Consider the following 16,519-nt stretch of genomic DNA (forward strand, 5'->3'; position numbering starts at 1 on the left):
AGAAACTCATCATTTGGAAATGGCCCAAAAGGAAGAAGGAGCAGAATTTTGATCCCGAGATGATCGTCAGCCATCACTGAGGTGCAGATTTAGAAAAACGCAATGTGATCTTAGGATATGTCAGCAGAAGTATTTTACAGTAGAGATGGGGAAGTAATGTAAAAAGAAGCAGAAAGCCTTCAACTGAAATTCTAAACATGTTGGTCATCTGTGTTCAAGAAAGATGAGGTGAAACTAGGAAAGCACAGAACACTTTTCAGGATGATTAGTGGAATGGCCAGCCAGTCATTTGATGGGTCTAGGAGGATGTATGTTGTGGGGTCCAGCAAAGAAAACACTAAGAGGGTTTGTAACAGCTGTGTATGAACATATTGAAGGGAACTTAGGGGAAGGAAGAAAGCTTTTTAAAAAGCTGTGTGTATATATAATCTGGCTATGAAAATCCTTAGGTTGGGGGCTGTAACAGTGGGGCAGCACATAAAATCACAGAACTGCCCTCAAGCCACTTACTCCAGTTCTGGCATCAGAACTGGATAAATCACCCAAGTCTAAGGAGGAAAATGCACAATTTGTATTTTTTGCTCTTTATGCAGTAAATGTAATATGAAAGAATTAAAGCTGAACTGATTTGAATCAGCCCATTTGCTAAGTGTGTACGCTGTACCCTGACTGTGCTGCTCTCACAGGATGACTCTGATCTCCAGGGCAGAAGAGAGGAGGCCATCATCTAGTTAAAAGGGTGTGACTTAGGTTTTCCCATGTTTAGGCTACATGTAAGAATGGGTTGCGAGGAGGGAGGGTCTGGAACAGGAGAGCATAGGAAATGCATACTTAGGAGAAAATGGATATGATGATCCCCTAACTGACTGTTCCTTTCTCCATTTTCTGTGATTCTGGGATAGGTAACACTATTAATGATCACACAGTTTCTAATAAGTTGTTTTGTACTTCAAAAAAAGTGGGATGTTTTTCATTGGGCCCTTTATGAGTTGCTAGAAAGGCAGTATTTTCTCAAGAAGATACCCTTATGCTTGCTTCTATGTGCATGGATCAGTAAAGCCCTTGTCCACTGTGCTGAAATCAATAAAAGGCTTTCTCTATGTCTTAAATGAGTCCAAGAGCAAATCAAAACTCAGAATATATATTCAGGTAATTTGTTTTCTGGTTTTGAGGTTGACACAGAGTAGAAATAAAAGGTTTGGGGCAAAAGTCTGGTCACATTGACTTACTACGTCTTCCTTCAACTGCTCTCTTAAAGTCAAGGAGATTATTCATGAAGTAGGTTTTTACTCGATGTCTGTAGTAGAATTTTAATGTAGCACAAGGGCTCCCTGCTTAAAAGGGAGTGAAGTTTCTACATTGTTACAATTCAAAATGTCCAAATTTCACTTGCAAGGTCAGTAACATTTTTGTGGTAATTTTCACATTTTAAAATGTGAACACTTTTCTGTTTAAGGTAGTGGAAATGATTAATGCCTGATAATATGCAGAGCTATGGTTAAAACAGCATATGTTGACTTTTCACTGGTGTGCAAAAATACATGTTAGTTATTTTATATTTTATTTTAAAGTAAAAACACTATAGATAATGCAATGTTCTATGAGTAGGATCCAAAAGTGACAAAATCTTATTTAGCTATTTATTTATTGGTTTCCAGAATGAAACACGTGAAAATTGAAGTTAACAATACAGGCAGAAACAGAAATCTTCAAAATAAAAAATTGGGGATGTTGGAATGTATAAGTACATGTTTACAGATTTTGTCACTAGCTGAACTCTGTGGGTTTTTTTTTCTTTCAGTTTGCTCCCAGTATTCTAGAGGAGTTTTTGCCATTTTTGGACTATATGATAAGAGATCAGTACATACCTTGACCTCATTCTGCAGCGCCTTGCACATCTCCCTCATCACACCGAGTTTCCCCACGGAGGGTGAGAGTCAGTTTGTACTGCAGCTACGGCCATCTCTACGGGGAGCCCTCCTGAGCTTGCTGGATCATTATGAATGGAACCGCTTTGTCTTCCTGTATGACACAGATCGAGGTGAGTAGTGACCCAGCTTTCTTATCTTTTTAGTTCAAATGACTTTTGCAAGAACTGTGCGTTTTTATGTCATATTGAGAGCTTGGGGAGTCAGTCAAATTTTTAAGGGCCTTTGAGGTGAAATACCTCTGACTGAGTAGCTGTGTGGCTGAAGGAAGAATTCCTTCGTCTGCAAAAATTGGATATTGGATGCACATAGTATGTAATCGACCAGCCAAAGCCTGTGCTTTAACTCTAGAATACTAAAACGTTTTAACTAATGTTAGTGAAACAAAGACACAGTTCAATAAGCAGAATTTTACAGCTCTGCTCACTCTTCAACTCACTTCATAAGTGACAGCAGTACAAAGAAGTAGAGAGGACCAGCCACTTCTCTGCATCTGCACTGGTGTAAGCTGAGATGCAAGCGAGCCCCTTGGGGCTTCTATGCTTTGGAAGGTCAAGGCAGAGGGAGGCTCGCTCAGTGTGAGGCCCTCAGGCTGCGGCAGAGAAGTGGAGGTAAGAGGCAATACCTGCCAGGCGAGAGGTATCCATGGGGCAGCAGAGGGAGGGAGTGCTGTAGTAACCCCTCTTCTACTCCTTTCATCTGGACTTATCTCTGTGATGGACTACACTTTTATAAAATGTATAGCATGTTACACAAAAGGCTACACTTTCTATCCACATTCTCCATTCCACATGCCAGAGCATCTCAGAACCTTTTAAGTGGTAAAAAACTGCAAGTGCATCACTGCGCCTCACCACTCAGTGCTGAATTGAGAGGTAAAATCTCCTGTTCTCCACGTTGTGTGTTCATTCTGCTGGCAAAGCCCCTTGCCTTTGTTTATGGAATAGGATTGAGCCAACATGGCTGAGCTTCTGTGAAAGAGGCAAGGTTTTTATGTTAATGGCTTGCTTTCAGGGGGGAAGCGAGTGGCATAGCTGTAGTCAAATAATTATTTTACTACAGCTGTTTCAATATAGCTCCCCATGTGGACAGTCTATTCTGGAATTAAAGTGGCTTTATTCCAGTATAATTACTCTGCAGTAGAAATAGGGAATTATACTGACCTAACTAAATCTGTTTAATTATTTGATTATGGCTATAGAAGTCAATTTTCTCATATATACAAGCACTAAATTTTAGTGAGTTTTTAGCTTGAGATACTGCCTAAATACCTGAATTCAAAATGAGTAATGGAACAAAATGAAAGGGTTTGTATTGTTCCAAAATTGTGTGGGTTTTTTTTAAATAAAGATTTTTTTAATGTTTGCTGGACCTACAAAGGAAGTTCTGGGAAGCATTATAGAATGTATTAGATAACTGGAAAGAGAAAAAATTAGCAAATTTAAAAGTATTCCTGCTCAAGACATAGCTATGGGTAACAAGAAAACAAGCACATAATTACAGATGTGATCCTACAAGTTCAACAAATTGTTAAGAGAAGAAGTGCACAACCTGCAGTCACCTTTCTCATCTAAATTCACACGCTTAATTAGATTGAGACATCATTTTTAAGCATACAATATCACATCAAGGGCAGTTTCAGAACGCCATCTATAACAGTGTAGTTAATAAACGATTCTTATGGCACTGAACTCAGCAACTCTGAACTCATCAGTGTGTCTTTGATAAAGAGATGACATTTGCCAGCTTGGATGCAGGGGGTGCTACATTGGATAGTCTCTCAAATTCTGAATAGGTCTTGTGATCAGTTTAATGCAGGAGAAAATAAGATTCAATGTATCTTTAGGTATTAAGATGACTATAAAGATACATCATTGCTGAATAATTTTCACTACCATTACACAATAGAAATTTTTAATGTAGAGCTGAGATATGATAAGAAAAAAGTAAGTATCATCTCTTACTATGAGTGTAACAGGAAAAAGAAAAAAGAATTATTGATGTTGAGTCATAAGGTGTCTGTCAGTGAGGCCAAAACTTAACCTTGTCCAGATTTTTCCCAAAGATCCTTCCTTTACATGCCAGATCTTTCCCTGTCTCTCTGAGCAGCCCCATTCAACCAAACTGAAGGAAGGGGAACCCCCTTAGCCTTTTGGTTTTGATACTGGGCCTGCAAGCTGATCTTTGCGGCTTATCCAGGAAGCTATAAATAAGCTCTTATGGGGGAAGGTAAGCAATAAGCATAAATTCCAGCCAGACACAGTAGCCGTTTGCGAAGAAGGCAGCATTTAGCAGCTAGCAGTATTGTAAAAGGCAGAAGTCCTTGGCAGAAGGCGGTATGACAGAATAAACTTAGGCAAACCTTCAGCAGCAGTGGTGACGTGCTGTGGTGGGCAAATGCATGTTTTTTCCAGACCTGCTTTCCCGGCCTTTCCATCCTGCTTGCTTCTTGGTTCTGTTACATACTGCTCAGTTGCTGCTCCCTCTTAGAATGTGAACAATTAAATTCTATTATTAAGGTAGGTTTCTCTGCTGTATCACTCCATTCATCTCTTTGACAGCCCCTCAGCTCCCTGCAGAACCCCAGTGTCTTTGCTACTGGGGGCATCTATGTTAACATTTCAGTTCAGATCAGGAGTGCACTTTTGTCACATCTCTCCAAGTCATTCCCACATACCACACTTGGGTTTACACTGTGGAGTAGTCTTGGAGCTCACAAACTCTGATGAGGTGGTGGCTTCAGCTATTATGTTAAATCTCCCTTTCTGATGTTCTGCCAAAGTCGCAGTCTGGAAAATCACTGTCCTGTGACAGGACGAAGATACTAGGAAGAAAGGCAAAGATACAAAATGAATTGGGTCTAGCAGGGGACATTACAGGAAAGGAGAACAGGTTTTGCAAAAGACGTCATACCTAAGAGAAAGATGAAGGAAAAATCAGCTCATTATTTAACAGGGAAAGTGAGCAAGAAAAGAGTGACACAGAAGGCTAATGCCTCAAGGGTCCTTTTGTTTCAATACATTCTTCTTTCTCTTACCCTCCTTCCATAAAAAGGTTTAATTATGACCTGGTGCTTAATACAATTAATATTAACAGCAAAGTGCCAGGAACACAAACAGGACAGGGAAAAAGCAGGCTGAAGAACACTTACCCAAATTACACAAAGCATAGTGGGAAAGGGCTGAAATGAAAACCATGCCTCCTTGAGATATCCAGAGGAAAGGGAAGTCCAGGGTGAAGTGCTCAGTTAATATTTGATGTCACCTCTAAAGGGACTTAAGTGAAAGAATCAAATGAGTAGACCAGAAGAACATTTATTTTATATATGTTGTTTTATTGTGATTGAGAGGTATTTCTTTTAAAAAGAGGCACACAGTCAAGTGGAGCTGTGCATCTGCAAATCCATAGGAATTTTGGCCTAGCGCAGGTATGCCTACAGTATGATTTTGCTAGTCAATGACAATGTTTTCTAGCACCAGAAAGCAAAAGTTGGACCCTGAAACCACAGAAGAAGGCTGGAAAAGTTTGTGTGAGGTGTGAGAAGCTGTTTAAGAATAGAATCATAGAATCATTTAGGTTGGAAAAGACCCTTGAGATCATCAAGTCCAATCGTTAACCTAACACTGCCAAGTCCACCACTAAACCATGTCCCTAAGCACCATGTCTACACGTCTTCTAAATAGCTCCAGGGATGGTGACTCCACCACTTCCCTGGGCAGCCTGTTCCCATGCTTGACAACCCTTTTGGTGAAGAAATTTTTCCTAATATCCAATATAGAATCAAGAGGTGCAAGAATCGAGCATACAAGAGGTCAGTGTTAGTTTTCCACATTGTGTGCAGCCTTACTGAGAGCTGGAATGGCTGAAGTTGCTAGTAAAACTGCAGGGATTACCCAGACCTAAGGGGTCCCAGGGTGGAGAGTGGTAGAGGGGCTGCAGAGCAGCGTGGGACACCAGGGAGGATGGCAGCCAGCAAGCTGGAAACGGCTTTCACAAAAGTTCAGCAGCCATTTGAATTCAACTGTGTTTCCCAGCAAGAGTTTTTAGTCCCTGACTGTGACTAAAGAGCGGTAGCAGGAGGGGTAGAGCTACCAGCTGGCCTAGCAGTTGGTTTACCAGAGGCGAGGACTGTAAAATAGTTATAGTTCTCTGGAAATTAGGCATCATGTGTGAGCCTGTTTATGTACCTTGTTGATGCTTTTTTTTTTCCTTTGCTCCTTGTAATTACATATTGTTCATTAAACCAACTCAGTCATGGTTGCAGGTGAGGAAAATCAGCTTGCTGTGCACAAGGTAAATTTAATTTTCCCACATTTCTGGATAGTGTTTTTATAGCAACCCCTTTAAAGTTGAAGCCATTCTGTTTTATGACAATCTAAACCTGGCAGAAGGGTTACACAAGTCCTGATGGCCTGTTCAAAATAATCCTACAGTACATAGAGTAGCAATCTCCAAGCTTTTGTCTTTGAGGACTTGTGGAGGATAGGTGAGTCCCGGATGTCTGGAGAAGGCAAAGAAAAGTACAGGAAATGTATAGCTCTCCCTCTTATTTTGAGGGAGATTACAGACTTGGTTATTTACAATCAGTTTATCAGGCTAATCTAATTTCTTCCTTTGGCAGAGTAGCTAGCCCAGCAGTAAGCAGTAGGTTTGGTGTATCCATGATTAGTAACTCCAGTGATACTGCCTCATGCCTGACATTCTCCCAGAAAAAAACAGAAAATAGAGATTCAACTATAACACGGCATCTTGAAAATTAGAAACCATAGCCCCAAAATTGTTATTAATGACACATTCTAGAAGTAAGAGGAGGTCTCAGGTGAGGTGCAAGGGATTTGTCTTTGCTCTGGTCTAGTGAACATCCGGTATGAATTTGCATGATAGCACAGAGAACGGCTTTTGTGGGTACCCCATCTGGCCGAGGTAAGAGTGATACAAGACAGATTCAGAGTTCAAAGTGATCTTGCTAAATAGATAGATCAAGAAGGTGAAATATGATAAAGGTGGTACAAAGGGTAAACTTAGTAGGGAAGAATCAAAAGTACAAACACAAAGTGCAGAGTAACTGACTTGGCACTAGTATCATGGGAAATGTTTCAGGAGTTGTGGTGAGCCATAAGAATGATATAAGTCCAGAAAGCCATACTGTTTCCAATAAAGTAAATGTTATTTTGAAATTTAGGAAAAAGAATGTTGCATGTGAGAAATGAAAGCTGAATATTGCTCTCTCCCAGCTGGCTATGCTGCTGTGTCATGTGTTGGGATTTCCACTGTAACAGTAAAGATCAAAAATTTCCAGTAAGCTGAGGAAGTGGAATGGAATCAAGTGGATAAGGCACACAGAGGACATGATGATGGCAGCACTGTGTCCCACCACTTTTTCCTTGCCCTTTGAAAGCACCGGGTACTGTTCACAGCTATATCAAGGGCCTTGCCTTCGGTACAAGCATGGCACAAGGATCAGGCATCTGTTGCTGGAATGGCACTGTGGTCACTGACCACCATATACAGATATCACATATATAAGTTTCAAAGGTCCAGAGGAGAGGAAGAATATTAAAAATAAAATCACGACCTGTGAGAAAAAGCTTCAGGAATTGAGATTTTTTATTCTAGGTCTGTTAAGAAGCAAAGACCAATTCTTCTTTGTACCCACTGAGATCAAGGCAAGAATTAGAATTATTTTGCAGGAAGGCAGATTTAAGGTGTTACTAGGAAAAATATTTCCATAAAGTTAGAATAAGCTGAGGAGATTGTGGGGATTCCTACCACTGGAGGTTTTAAAGAAGAGGTTAGAAAGTATCTGCAGTGGTGATCTGCTTTGCTACGTCCCGCTTCAGATGATCTCTTATGTCCCCTCAGGATTTATATTTATGCAATTTTCATGATTTCTCTAGGAAACCGGGAATGGCTTCTTCACAGTACTTGGGACACTGAAAAGATAATTTTCTACTATGGAGCAACTTTCAATAATATATTATTGCTATTCAATTATATATATAGTCTTTGTAAAACATTTAGTATCTTCTATTATTCAAAAATCAGATCAAAAACATTCTAAGTGACTTAGATAAAAACACTGTAAAATCAGGTTGAAGGACTATAATTATAATATAGTACTCAATAAGTTATCATTAGCTGGGCATTTAGGAACTGCAAGAATTGGCCCTACATCAAGCTTTAGTTGATATTTTTACTGCACTTCTGAACAAATTTGTCAATGTCTTAATAACATTAAGAGTAATAATATAATATCAAGTTGGAAAGTTATTTCAATAGTTAGCTCAACTGAAAGAGCTAGACATACTAAAGCCAGTAGTAATATAGAAATATAGCCTACGTGTTTATCTGCATAAAAATACTGAGTCAAGGCTCTTATTTGTGAAATAAGTTAAAAAGACCAAGTGTTGCTAATAAACAGCAAGTTGAAGATGAACTTACAACACAGTACTGGCAAAAAAAAAAAGGTTTTGCCACCAAGTGCTGTTTAGTTATTCATTATTTTCTGCATAGCACTGTTAAGCCCAGACCTACATCGCTCTTACCTTAAACTGCTAGAATGTCACAGGGTGTTTCAGGTAAGCCTGAGAAACAACAGTTATGTGCTGGATCATGGAGAAGATTATGTTGGGAATCTGACTTTGTTCAATTCCAGTGATCCACTTGGTCTTGGGCTCTTTTTTCATTATGATCAGCAGGAAGAATTTGGAAGGATTCCCACAATAAGCATTTTTCATCCTACTGACCTTTGGCAAAATGTCCAAGAATAAAAGAGAAACAGAAGTTCATGACTGTGTCCACTAAAAATGAAAGGTACCTACCTGCATCATGCAGTTATGTACCAAACTTCTGTGAAACAAAGATCAGTGCTGTCATGACATTGCAGAAATATTGATATGACGTATTCCAGAAAACAGACAGCATCCAATACCTGGTCTTGTAGTGTTTATTAGACTACTCTAACATCTGGTCTGTAGGTTTGAACTTTTCCGTATTTTGTGTCTTTACAATTGCTGAGATCAGTCATCAGTGTTTTCACCATGTCAGCTGTTACCTATTTCAGAGTAGTTCCATCAAGTCCAATGGTCAAACTGGTTTGGAGTTTCAGTAGCCCAAATACATCCCAGGAATAGGATGGCACTTATACTGTAGGTGAACAGAAAAAAATCCTCACTAGGTTTGATAAAAAAGCTGTTTGTCTTCAGCAAACACTCTAGATGGGCAGTGAATCATGTCATACATATTGGGATCCAAGTACCTCTGTGTTTGTTGTTTACCAAAGTCGTGTTGTAATTTCATGCAGGCCAATCTGAAATGATACACAAAACATAGAGAAAAAGTTGTTTTATCAGATATCAGTGAGTGCAGAAAACTGTAGTAAGTTATACAACCTCCTTCATATAATCTGCTGCTGTCTATACTTAGTAAATTCCATGGTTTTAATTGAATAGACCAATGTGCTTTATCCATCAATAATTGGTTTGCAGCAGATTTTGTTTTGCCAGTGTTAGCTCATTAATAATTATACCAGCAACATGCTGGCTTGTCCTCATTTTCTCAGCAGGAGATAACAGCTTGGAAGTATAGGTAGTAAATGCTCACGTGAGACTAAGATGCAGCTGGATCCTAACATCAGCATCAGTAATGATACTGTGACTTTCCATCTTTCCCTTGTCTTACCACCAAAGAGAAGCAGTAATGGTAAACCAGCATGGTCATTGTGTAATGAGCTCAGAATTCACTACATACGAAAATCTTCCAAGAGCTTTCAGAGTGCTTCGTTAAATGAAAGTACTCCTCTTGTTGATTGAAACAACTGAACATTAGATCAAGGTTGAAATTAACAGAAAATACAAGTATGGAAATCAAAAGCTGATCATCAAGTGTACAGATGAGTCCCCTGACTTTGCTATTCCATGTAAGATGTGGATCAAACTAAGCTGCATTAGAACTTTTCTGGGTGTTTTGGTCATCTAGCTAAACACTCAGAATATGCAGCACAACCTAATATGCAAATGCCATAGAAATATATAAGTCAGAAAACATTAAATAAACTGCTACTCATTATATTCCTGATCTGAAGAATTTGCTTTCCTTTATTCTGGGTTAGTGGATGTCATGGAGAAGACAAGAGACGCGTGATAATTTTAAATATTGCTTTTCAAGTTGCCATGCCAGTGAATCAGCTTTGCCCTTTTTAGTGATTTGTTTGTGACAGTGTTGCAGAATCCTTAGAGCTAAATTCTTTTCTCAGTAGTATTTTTCTCAGGTTTGCCCATGTGTAACTCAAGAGTATGTCTGTAGCTTCTATATGCTTTTATATTCCAACATCCTAATGTAAATAAGATTGCTACTTCCAATGGCTTGTTCTAATAATATCAGAGCAATTGCATTTACAGAACCTGGCACAAACAGTTAATCTGTTGTTACCTGCATACGTGACACATTCCTTTAAATGGAACCATGTCATTTTTAGCTGTTTGTTACACACATTCTGTATTTACTTGAGAGCAGGACAGTGCGGTCTGTAATTCTGAATATCTCTTTCCATTTATTTAAGAGGTTTTCCACACAAGGAAGTTATACTGCAGTTAAGAAAGGAAGTGACTTTGTAGTATAGCAGTTTTTCTGAAAAAAACTCCTGTATTGCCATTTTTACTCGAGATTGTCTGCATAGCAAAGTTAAGTTCAGTTGCTCTTACGAGTTAGGAGTAGCATCTCTGAGCACGTTTCTGAGTATGTGCTGTACCGGAGTATGTGAGTACATATTGCTCTGAGTAGGAATTTTAGTCACTTGCCCCATACAGAAAAGCCATAATAAAAGGTCTGCATACTGTATGTTAGGAACTGTACGCTATAAAAATTGATTTTATGATTATTTAATCCCAAATAGGAGCAGGTGATTTATATACATACCAATAGGACGTATATTCATCTTTTCCATGGATTAAATAAATTACGTCCAGAGAAAAAAGTTTTAAGCAGAAATTCATGTTGTGGTTTACTGATATTTAGCTTTCATATTAATCTTTAGGATAGACTCTGCCCTTCCTTACATACATCTGTATCAGTGGTATCACGATTGGCAAAACCTGCAAAAAACTATCTTCAGTGAAGGGATTGTGGCAACCTTACATCAGCATAACCAAGAGCATCTTTTCTAAGTATGAGGCTGTCCTATGTTAGCACTACACATTGGTCAGTAGTAACACTGCAGACAGTTGATAGATACAACATCCCACAGCGTGGACCTCCAAAGAAGGCCTTGAAAAGACTCAGACAAGGAAGCCAGCCACACATCCAAATGCTTATGCTTTAGAAATTTCTTTCAGTATGGGCATCTGAGTCCTGCAGCTGCTGTACATCGCCTTTTATATGACCACAGGTGTTGGCTTCAGTGCTGGAGCACGGAGTGGTAGCAAACAAAGGGGAGTATAGTCGATGCTGCCAGAGACCAGACATAGTGCCAATTTAATACTGAATGTAAAACAAATACTTGTGCCAATTTGTTTCTAAATGCATTTTTAGTTAGAAAAATTAGCTTGTCTTTTGAGAGCATTATCTATGTGTGGATGAATGTTCCAAGTTTTAATACAGTATAAAGCAGGCTTTTTAAAAATCAAAATAAATAAACAAAATATAGACTTATAAATATCAAAACCTACTGTTCTGTTGTTTATGCACTTATTGTTTAAAAAAGAATCAAACTGTATTAGACTAATTTAATTCTTCATGATCACTCCTTGACATATTTTGTGAGACGTTTATCCCTTACATAGTACAAATTACTTCTCTGGAGTTGCAGCAGGAAGTAAAGGTAATTCAGCATTAGAGTATGTTGTAAAGTAAATCTGTGTTTGTATTCAAGGGCATTTCTGGTGTTGCATGTTCTTAATTCAGCTGATTGAACGGTCATTGTATCATCTATGCAATCTGTAATTTTAGGACTACATTTTCTGCTTCTGTGAAGAATGCATATTCCAATGTATTCAGATTTTCACTATTTTGAGATGCATTTTGCCTGTAAATGGAGTATATTTTAGGCATTTCCCTCATTAATTACAGCTGAATCCTATTTGCATACATATTTATACAAGTAATTTGACTTTGGTTGATTCCAAAAGGAGAGGTGGAATTGTAGAGATCCTTTTAAAATGATTGACTACTTATCACAGTACTACAGATGCTATTTCTGCCTCTGTACAGGGAATTTCCTGCACTAGTATTTACAGATAATAGCATTAACAGCTGCTTCTGTTACCAAAATTGCAGTGAATGTTTGAGGTATTTAGCATTTTGCAATTGGAAGGAGAGTTACCAAAGGGTCCTTCAATACTAAGGACTCAAAATCCCTCTTTTGTACTACTACCTTGGTGGATTTTAATATTAATGCACACCTGGAGGCGGCAGGAAGTTTTTCTGTGGGCAAGGGACATCATACATTTTGTTCTAGTTTGACTTGGACTGCAAATGGCAAACAGAACATTTAATGTGGTTTTGAAGATCTGAGCATAATAAGTGATGAAAAGTGTCACCAGAGAGAGGAGTTGTGAATGCAAAACTGTGGTTGCTAGTCTAGATCCCTGGAACAAATACGCATTTTATGTTAACCCATCACTGGGAAGAAAGAAAGAAACTGTCCTGGGAGTAAGGACTCGTATCCTAGATCTTCCCTTCCTAACAGAGAGCCCAGTCAGTATAGGACAGTTGTTACTCCGGAAGGTCCCGTATAGACACTTTTATTTCATAAAAGGTATTGGAGCTAATTTTCCTCTGTAGAGAGTTCAGAGTAAGAAAACTAAATAACAAATGGCAAGTGTAGATACACATTACAAAAAATGGACAGTAGTAAACAAGTCTTGAACACATAGAGATAATAACCAACACTTTTTAAGTGAGCTATTCAAAGAAGTTCCTCGTAACAGAGAAATGTGTTTGCAGATGCTTGTTATGAAATGGTTTGATTTGTATGAATGAAATTGAGTGGAAAGGAAGCAGTTTACTTTGTTGGTATACTTGGTAAAAGCAAGGCATTAAGATATCTTTGTATTCAAATATATCCTTCCTGTAAAAAACAAAGTACTCTTTTATTTAATGGGATAAGGGTAGTTTCAAATAGGTCTAAATTATTCAAAATACTCTTAAGAAACTTTAACTATTGGTAGTGAAGTAAGGCTGCTTTGCCAAACTTACATTGTAAACACAGTTTACGTTTAGTAGTACAAAGCAGGTCATGAGCCTGACCCTTAAACACAAGTGACTATCCCAAGCACAGACCTATCAATTATTTTTGGGTGGGATTTCGTTTTGTTTGTGTTGATGGTGTGGATAGCTTTTTATCATTTTGTATATGTATATACATATATGTGTGTATATATGTGTCTAATAATAATTATATCTCCTAGCTTTGTCTGGATGCAGAACAGTTGAAATCATTTAATTATCAAAAATCTTCTTGTCTTAGAAATTCAGATCATACCACTGAAAAATCTTCTAGAAGTAATTTTAGATTATATTTTGGTTTTTTTTGTCTGTTTAATTTGTATTTTCATTCTCATTAAGCATTATTTTAAAAACAAACTTATTTTACAATGTTCAGCTATTATGTCTCAACATCTTCAATATTTTGTTTCAAAACTATTCAATACAGGAAATTCATCTAAACTAGCCTTTTCCCATGAGAAGGATTTTGATGTTTATTTTTCAAAGAAATAGAGTTTGGGGAAAAATTTCCCAGCTAATTCTGTCAAATAATTGTTTTACTGAGAAAAGAATATTCTTCCTCTGAAGCGTTTCTTCAAAAAAAGTTTTAAAAGATCAGTGTGTCATTGTATGTATCTTTTAAGTTGTGCCTTGTGCTGGGTTGATTTCACATCCAATTTCTCCTTAAATAAGCAAAGCATTCTGCCAAGTATTTCCTAATAGAACTACATGCTCTTGGTCTTGAGGCAGAATGAAAATCCCCGTCCCGGGTTCTGTGGGAAGCCAAGGGTGATGTTCACAGTCTGCCTTTCTGCACAGGACTTCTATTCTGTGAAATATCCCCAAAACAGCCCCACTTGATGCACTCTTCTCATTTTAAAACTGTTCTTTTCCCCTTTTGAGAAGAGGAACTTTCTTTCTCCTCTGTATCAGAATATCCAGTTATGGGCTCCTAATCCCATGTCTGCATCATGGGCTGTGTGTAGAACTGCAGCAGCTTTATCTTCTGTCGCTTCAGAAACTCTGTTTGCTGGGGCCTCCCAAAACTCAGCTTATCTATTTTGTTGCTCACATTTCAACTGCTGCAGAGAGGTTTATCTTCAACTGCATTATCTCATGAATCACCTCAGGATCTGCTTCTGCATTCCTGCTTTCACATATTTGCCCAAATTTATTTGCTTGATTCAGCATTTCTTTTCCTCTTTGATCACTTAGCATTGGCTTTTTTTCTACACCTTCTTCTACTCCTATTCCCACACTTTCCTGTTCTATCAGTACATTCCAGTAAGCCTGATTCATTTTCAGCCCTTGCACATTATTTGAGAACCTGGGAGCATCCCATTGTCTTCTATTTTTATCTCTGCCATTCACAGTTGTCACAGGTTAAGGTTTTTAGCTTGAAAAAATTCAAAAACATGTAATATGACTTAAAATTAGTCTATGCTTGTGGCTGCCATGGAGGAAAAAGTGCAGTTTTGTTTCCAGGGTGAACAAATAATTATCAATATATTTTAATGCATCAACACTCCAGTCTGAATGAAACTAAAGACACAAAAAAGAAAAAAAAAAGCAGATATTGATTTATTTTTATTCTGAATCAGTTTAGAAAGGGAAAGAATTCTAGTTTTGATTTACTTACTTTATTGCTGCTAAAAATGTGTATGGACTTCACGTGCATGTATCACCAAACAGCAAAAAGAGAGGTTCACCAAGTACATGATCTTGTGTCCTCAAATGCACTTCCAAGCTACCAGACAAGAGTGATAATAGGAAATGCATAGAGGTGCAGTATTTAGTCTGCACCAAGAGCTGAATTCACAAGTAGCCTAAACACCAAATTACATAATTTCTCCTCCCGCAAGTCAGGCGCGTTGCGGTGGCCACCGCACAGCTGCTGGCCTGGGCGGCATCCAGGCAGACACAGTCACAATTGTCCCTTTTCATCTGGGTCATTCTGAATTCCCTCAACAGGAAATGGAACACAAGCAGAAAAGTTTTAAAAACATCCCAGACATGAATCAACAAAACCCCCGAACATCTGCTCATCAAAGCTCATCAGAAAACAGTGTATTTTATTTACACTACTCTTCTGGATGTACTGAGAATGCCTAATGAGGTTAGAGATCACTGGAAAATGTTGCTGGTATGAAGCGTCCATTTCACTTTCCAGATTACTGGCCTAATCTACCCAAAATGTGAAATACAATGTATCATATTCACAGCTTCTGCAATTTTGTTATTTTAGCATAAACTGATGTAGTTATATTAAATCCGCAGTTCGCATCAAATCCAAGCAGGCTAAAAAAAGGTACAATATTTTAATCAATATTTTAATTTCTTTTGAAGATAAAATAGTGCTAGCAAATGTGTAAACCAGGATAATAGAAAGTGCAGTTAATATAAGTGGATTCAGCAGAGGAGTGAGGAACATTTTCGTGTATAAGGAAATGCGGGCTCAGATCCCCAGATAGAGCAGCTCAGCATAACCTACTGACTGCATCCTGCACTGCCAGGGGATCGGGCCACTGTGTTTAAACGTCTAACATTGTATAGTTTTTCTGATCCACAGGACAGATCCCATACTCTGTCCTCATTCAGGATTTATGAATCCACGTGTCCTTGCGAGAAGCCTTATTACTGGGGCAGGTCTAATCTCAGCTTTGTCCACAGTAAGAGCTCAGATACTTGCCCTTTTTTTCAGCGGTTGGTATTTTTGTAGAGCTACATTCAAGCTATTACACAGGGAAGTGCTTAGCTTCAAAGGTGGATACGGAGTTACCTGAGCTATTTCAGTTATTTCAGGGAGAGGTTCACCTCAGCTACAGTGAGGAAACATTGGCTTACAGTGGCTGTGACCTTGCCCTTGCAGACGTCCTCGTGCTTCTCTCTGCATATCAGAAGGGAAACAAAATCTTCTTTTCAGGAGTAAAATTTGTTGGGAAGCAAAGGGAGTGTTTTAATTTTACTTGCCCACTGATTCTTGTCTTTTTGAGGCTTTTTAAACAATGCCTATCACCTTAGCATCAAAACACCACATAGTATTTCCTCTGAGGCTTTTCTGTTTATTTTCATAGGAAAGCATCTTCCTTAGCAATGAGTGCTTTTAAAGGAAGCCAGTGTAGCACCCTGGTCACTCTCTTAAAGAGTCAACTTGGAGATCATACAGTTTTCTCAGTAAATTCCAGAAGAAGCAATACTTTCATAGTGTTGGTTTGGAGAAAGAGGACAACAGCACTGATGAATGACTGGAGCAGCTGTAAGTCACATAAGGGGTAATTATTTTTTGCAAGTGTGGAAAGGAATTTTATTCTGCATGTCTGCTGTGTAGCTACAAAATATTGCTGTCAATGCCAAAAAGGATAAACACCTGCTAAAAGAACTGTGAAGAG

General features: G+C 38.4%; 1 protein-coding gene across 3 annotated transcripts in view; it reads left to right on the plus strand.

The window, feature by feature from the left end:
* Nucleotides 1-16,519, plus strand: part of GRIA4 (glutamate ionotropic receptor AMPA type subunit 4) — a 237,345-nt gene that overhangs the window by 76,238 nt on the left and 144,588 nt on the right. For all 3 annotated transcript variants that reach the window (XM_050908180.1, XM_050908103.1, XM_050908237.1), the window contains exon 3: nt 1,802-2,041. In XM_050908180.1, coding sequence (XP_050764137.1) covers nt 1,802-2,041 — 240 coding nt within the window. The remainder of the gene's footprint in view (nt 1-1,801; nt 2,042-16,519) is intronic.

This window comes from Gymnogyps californianus, chromosome 1, assembly GCF_018139145.2.
Source record: "Gymnogyps californianus isolate 813 chromosome 1, ASM1813914v2, whole genome shotgun sequence".
In the NCBI taxonomy this organism is placed as follows: Eukaryota; Metazoa; Chordata; class Aves; order Accipitriformes; family Cathartidae; genus Gymnogyps; species Gymnogyps californianus.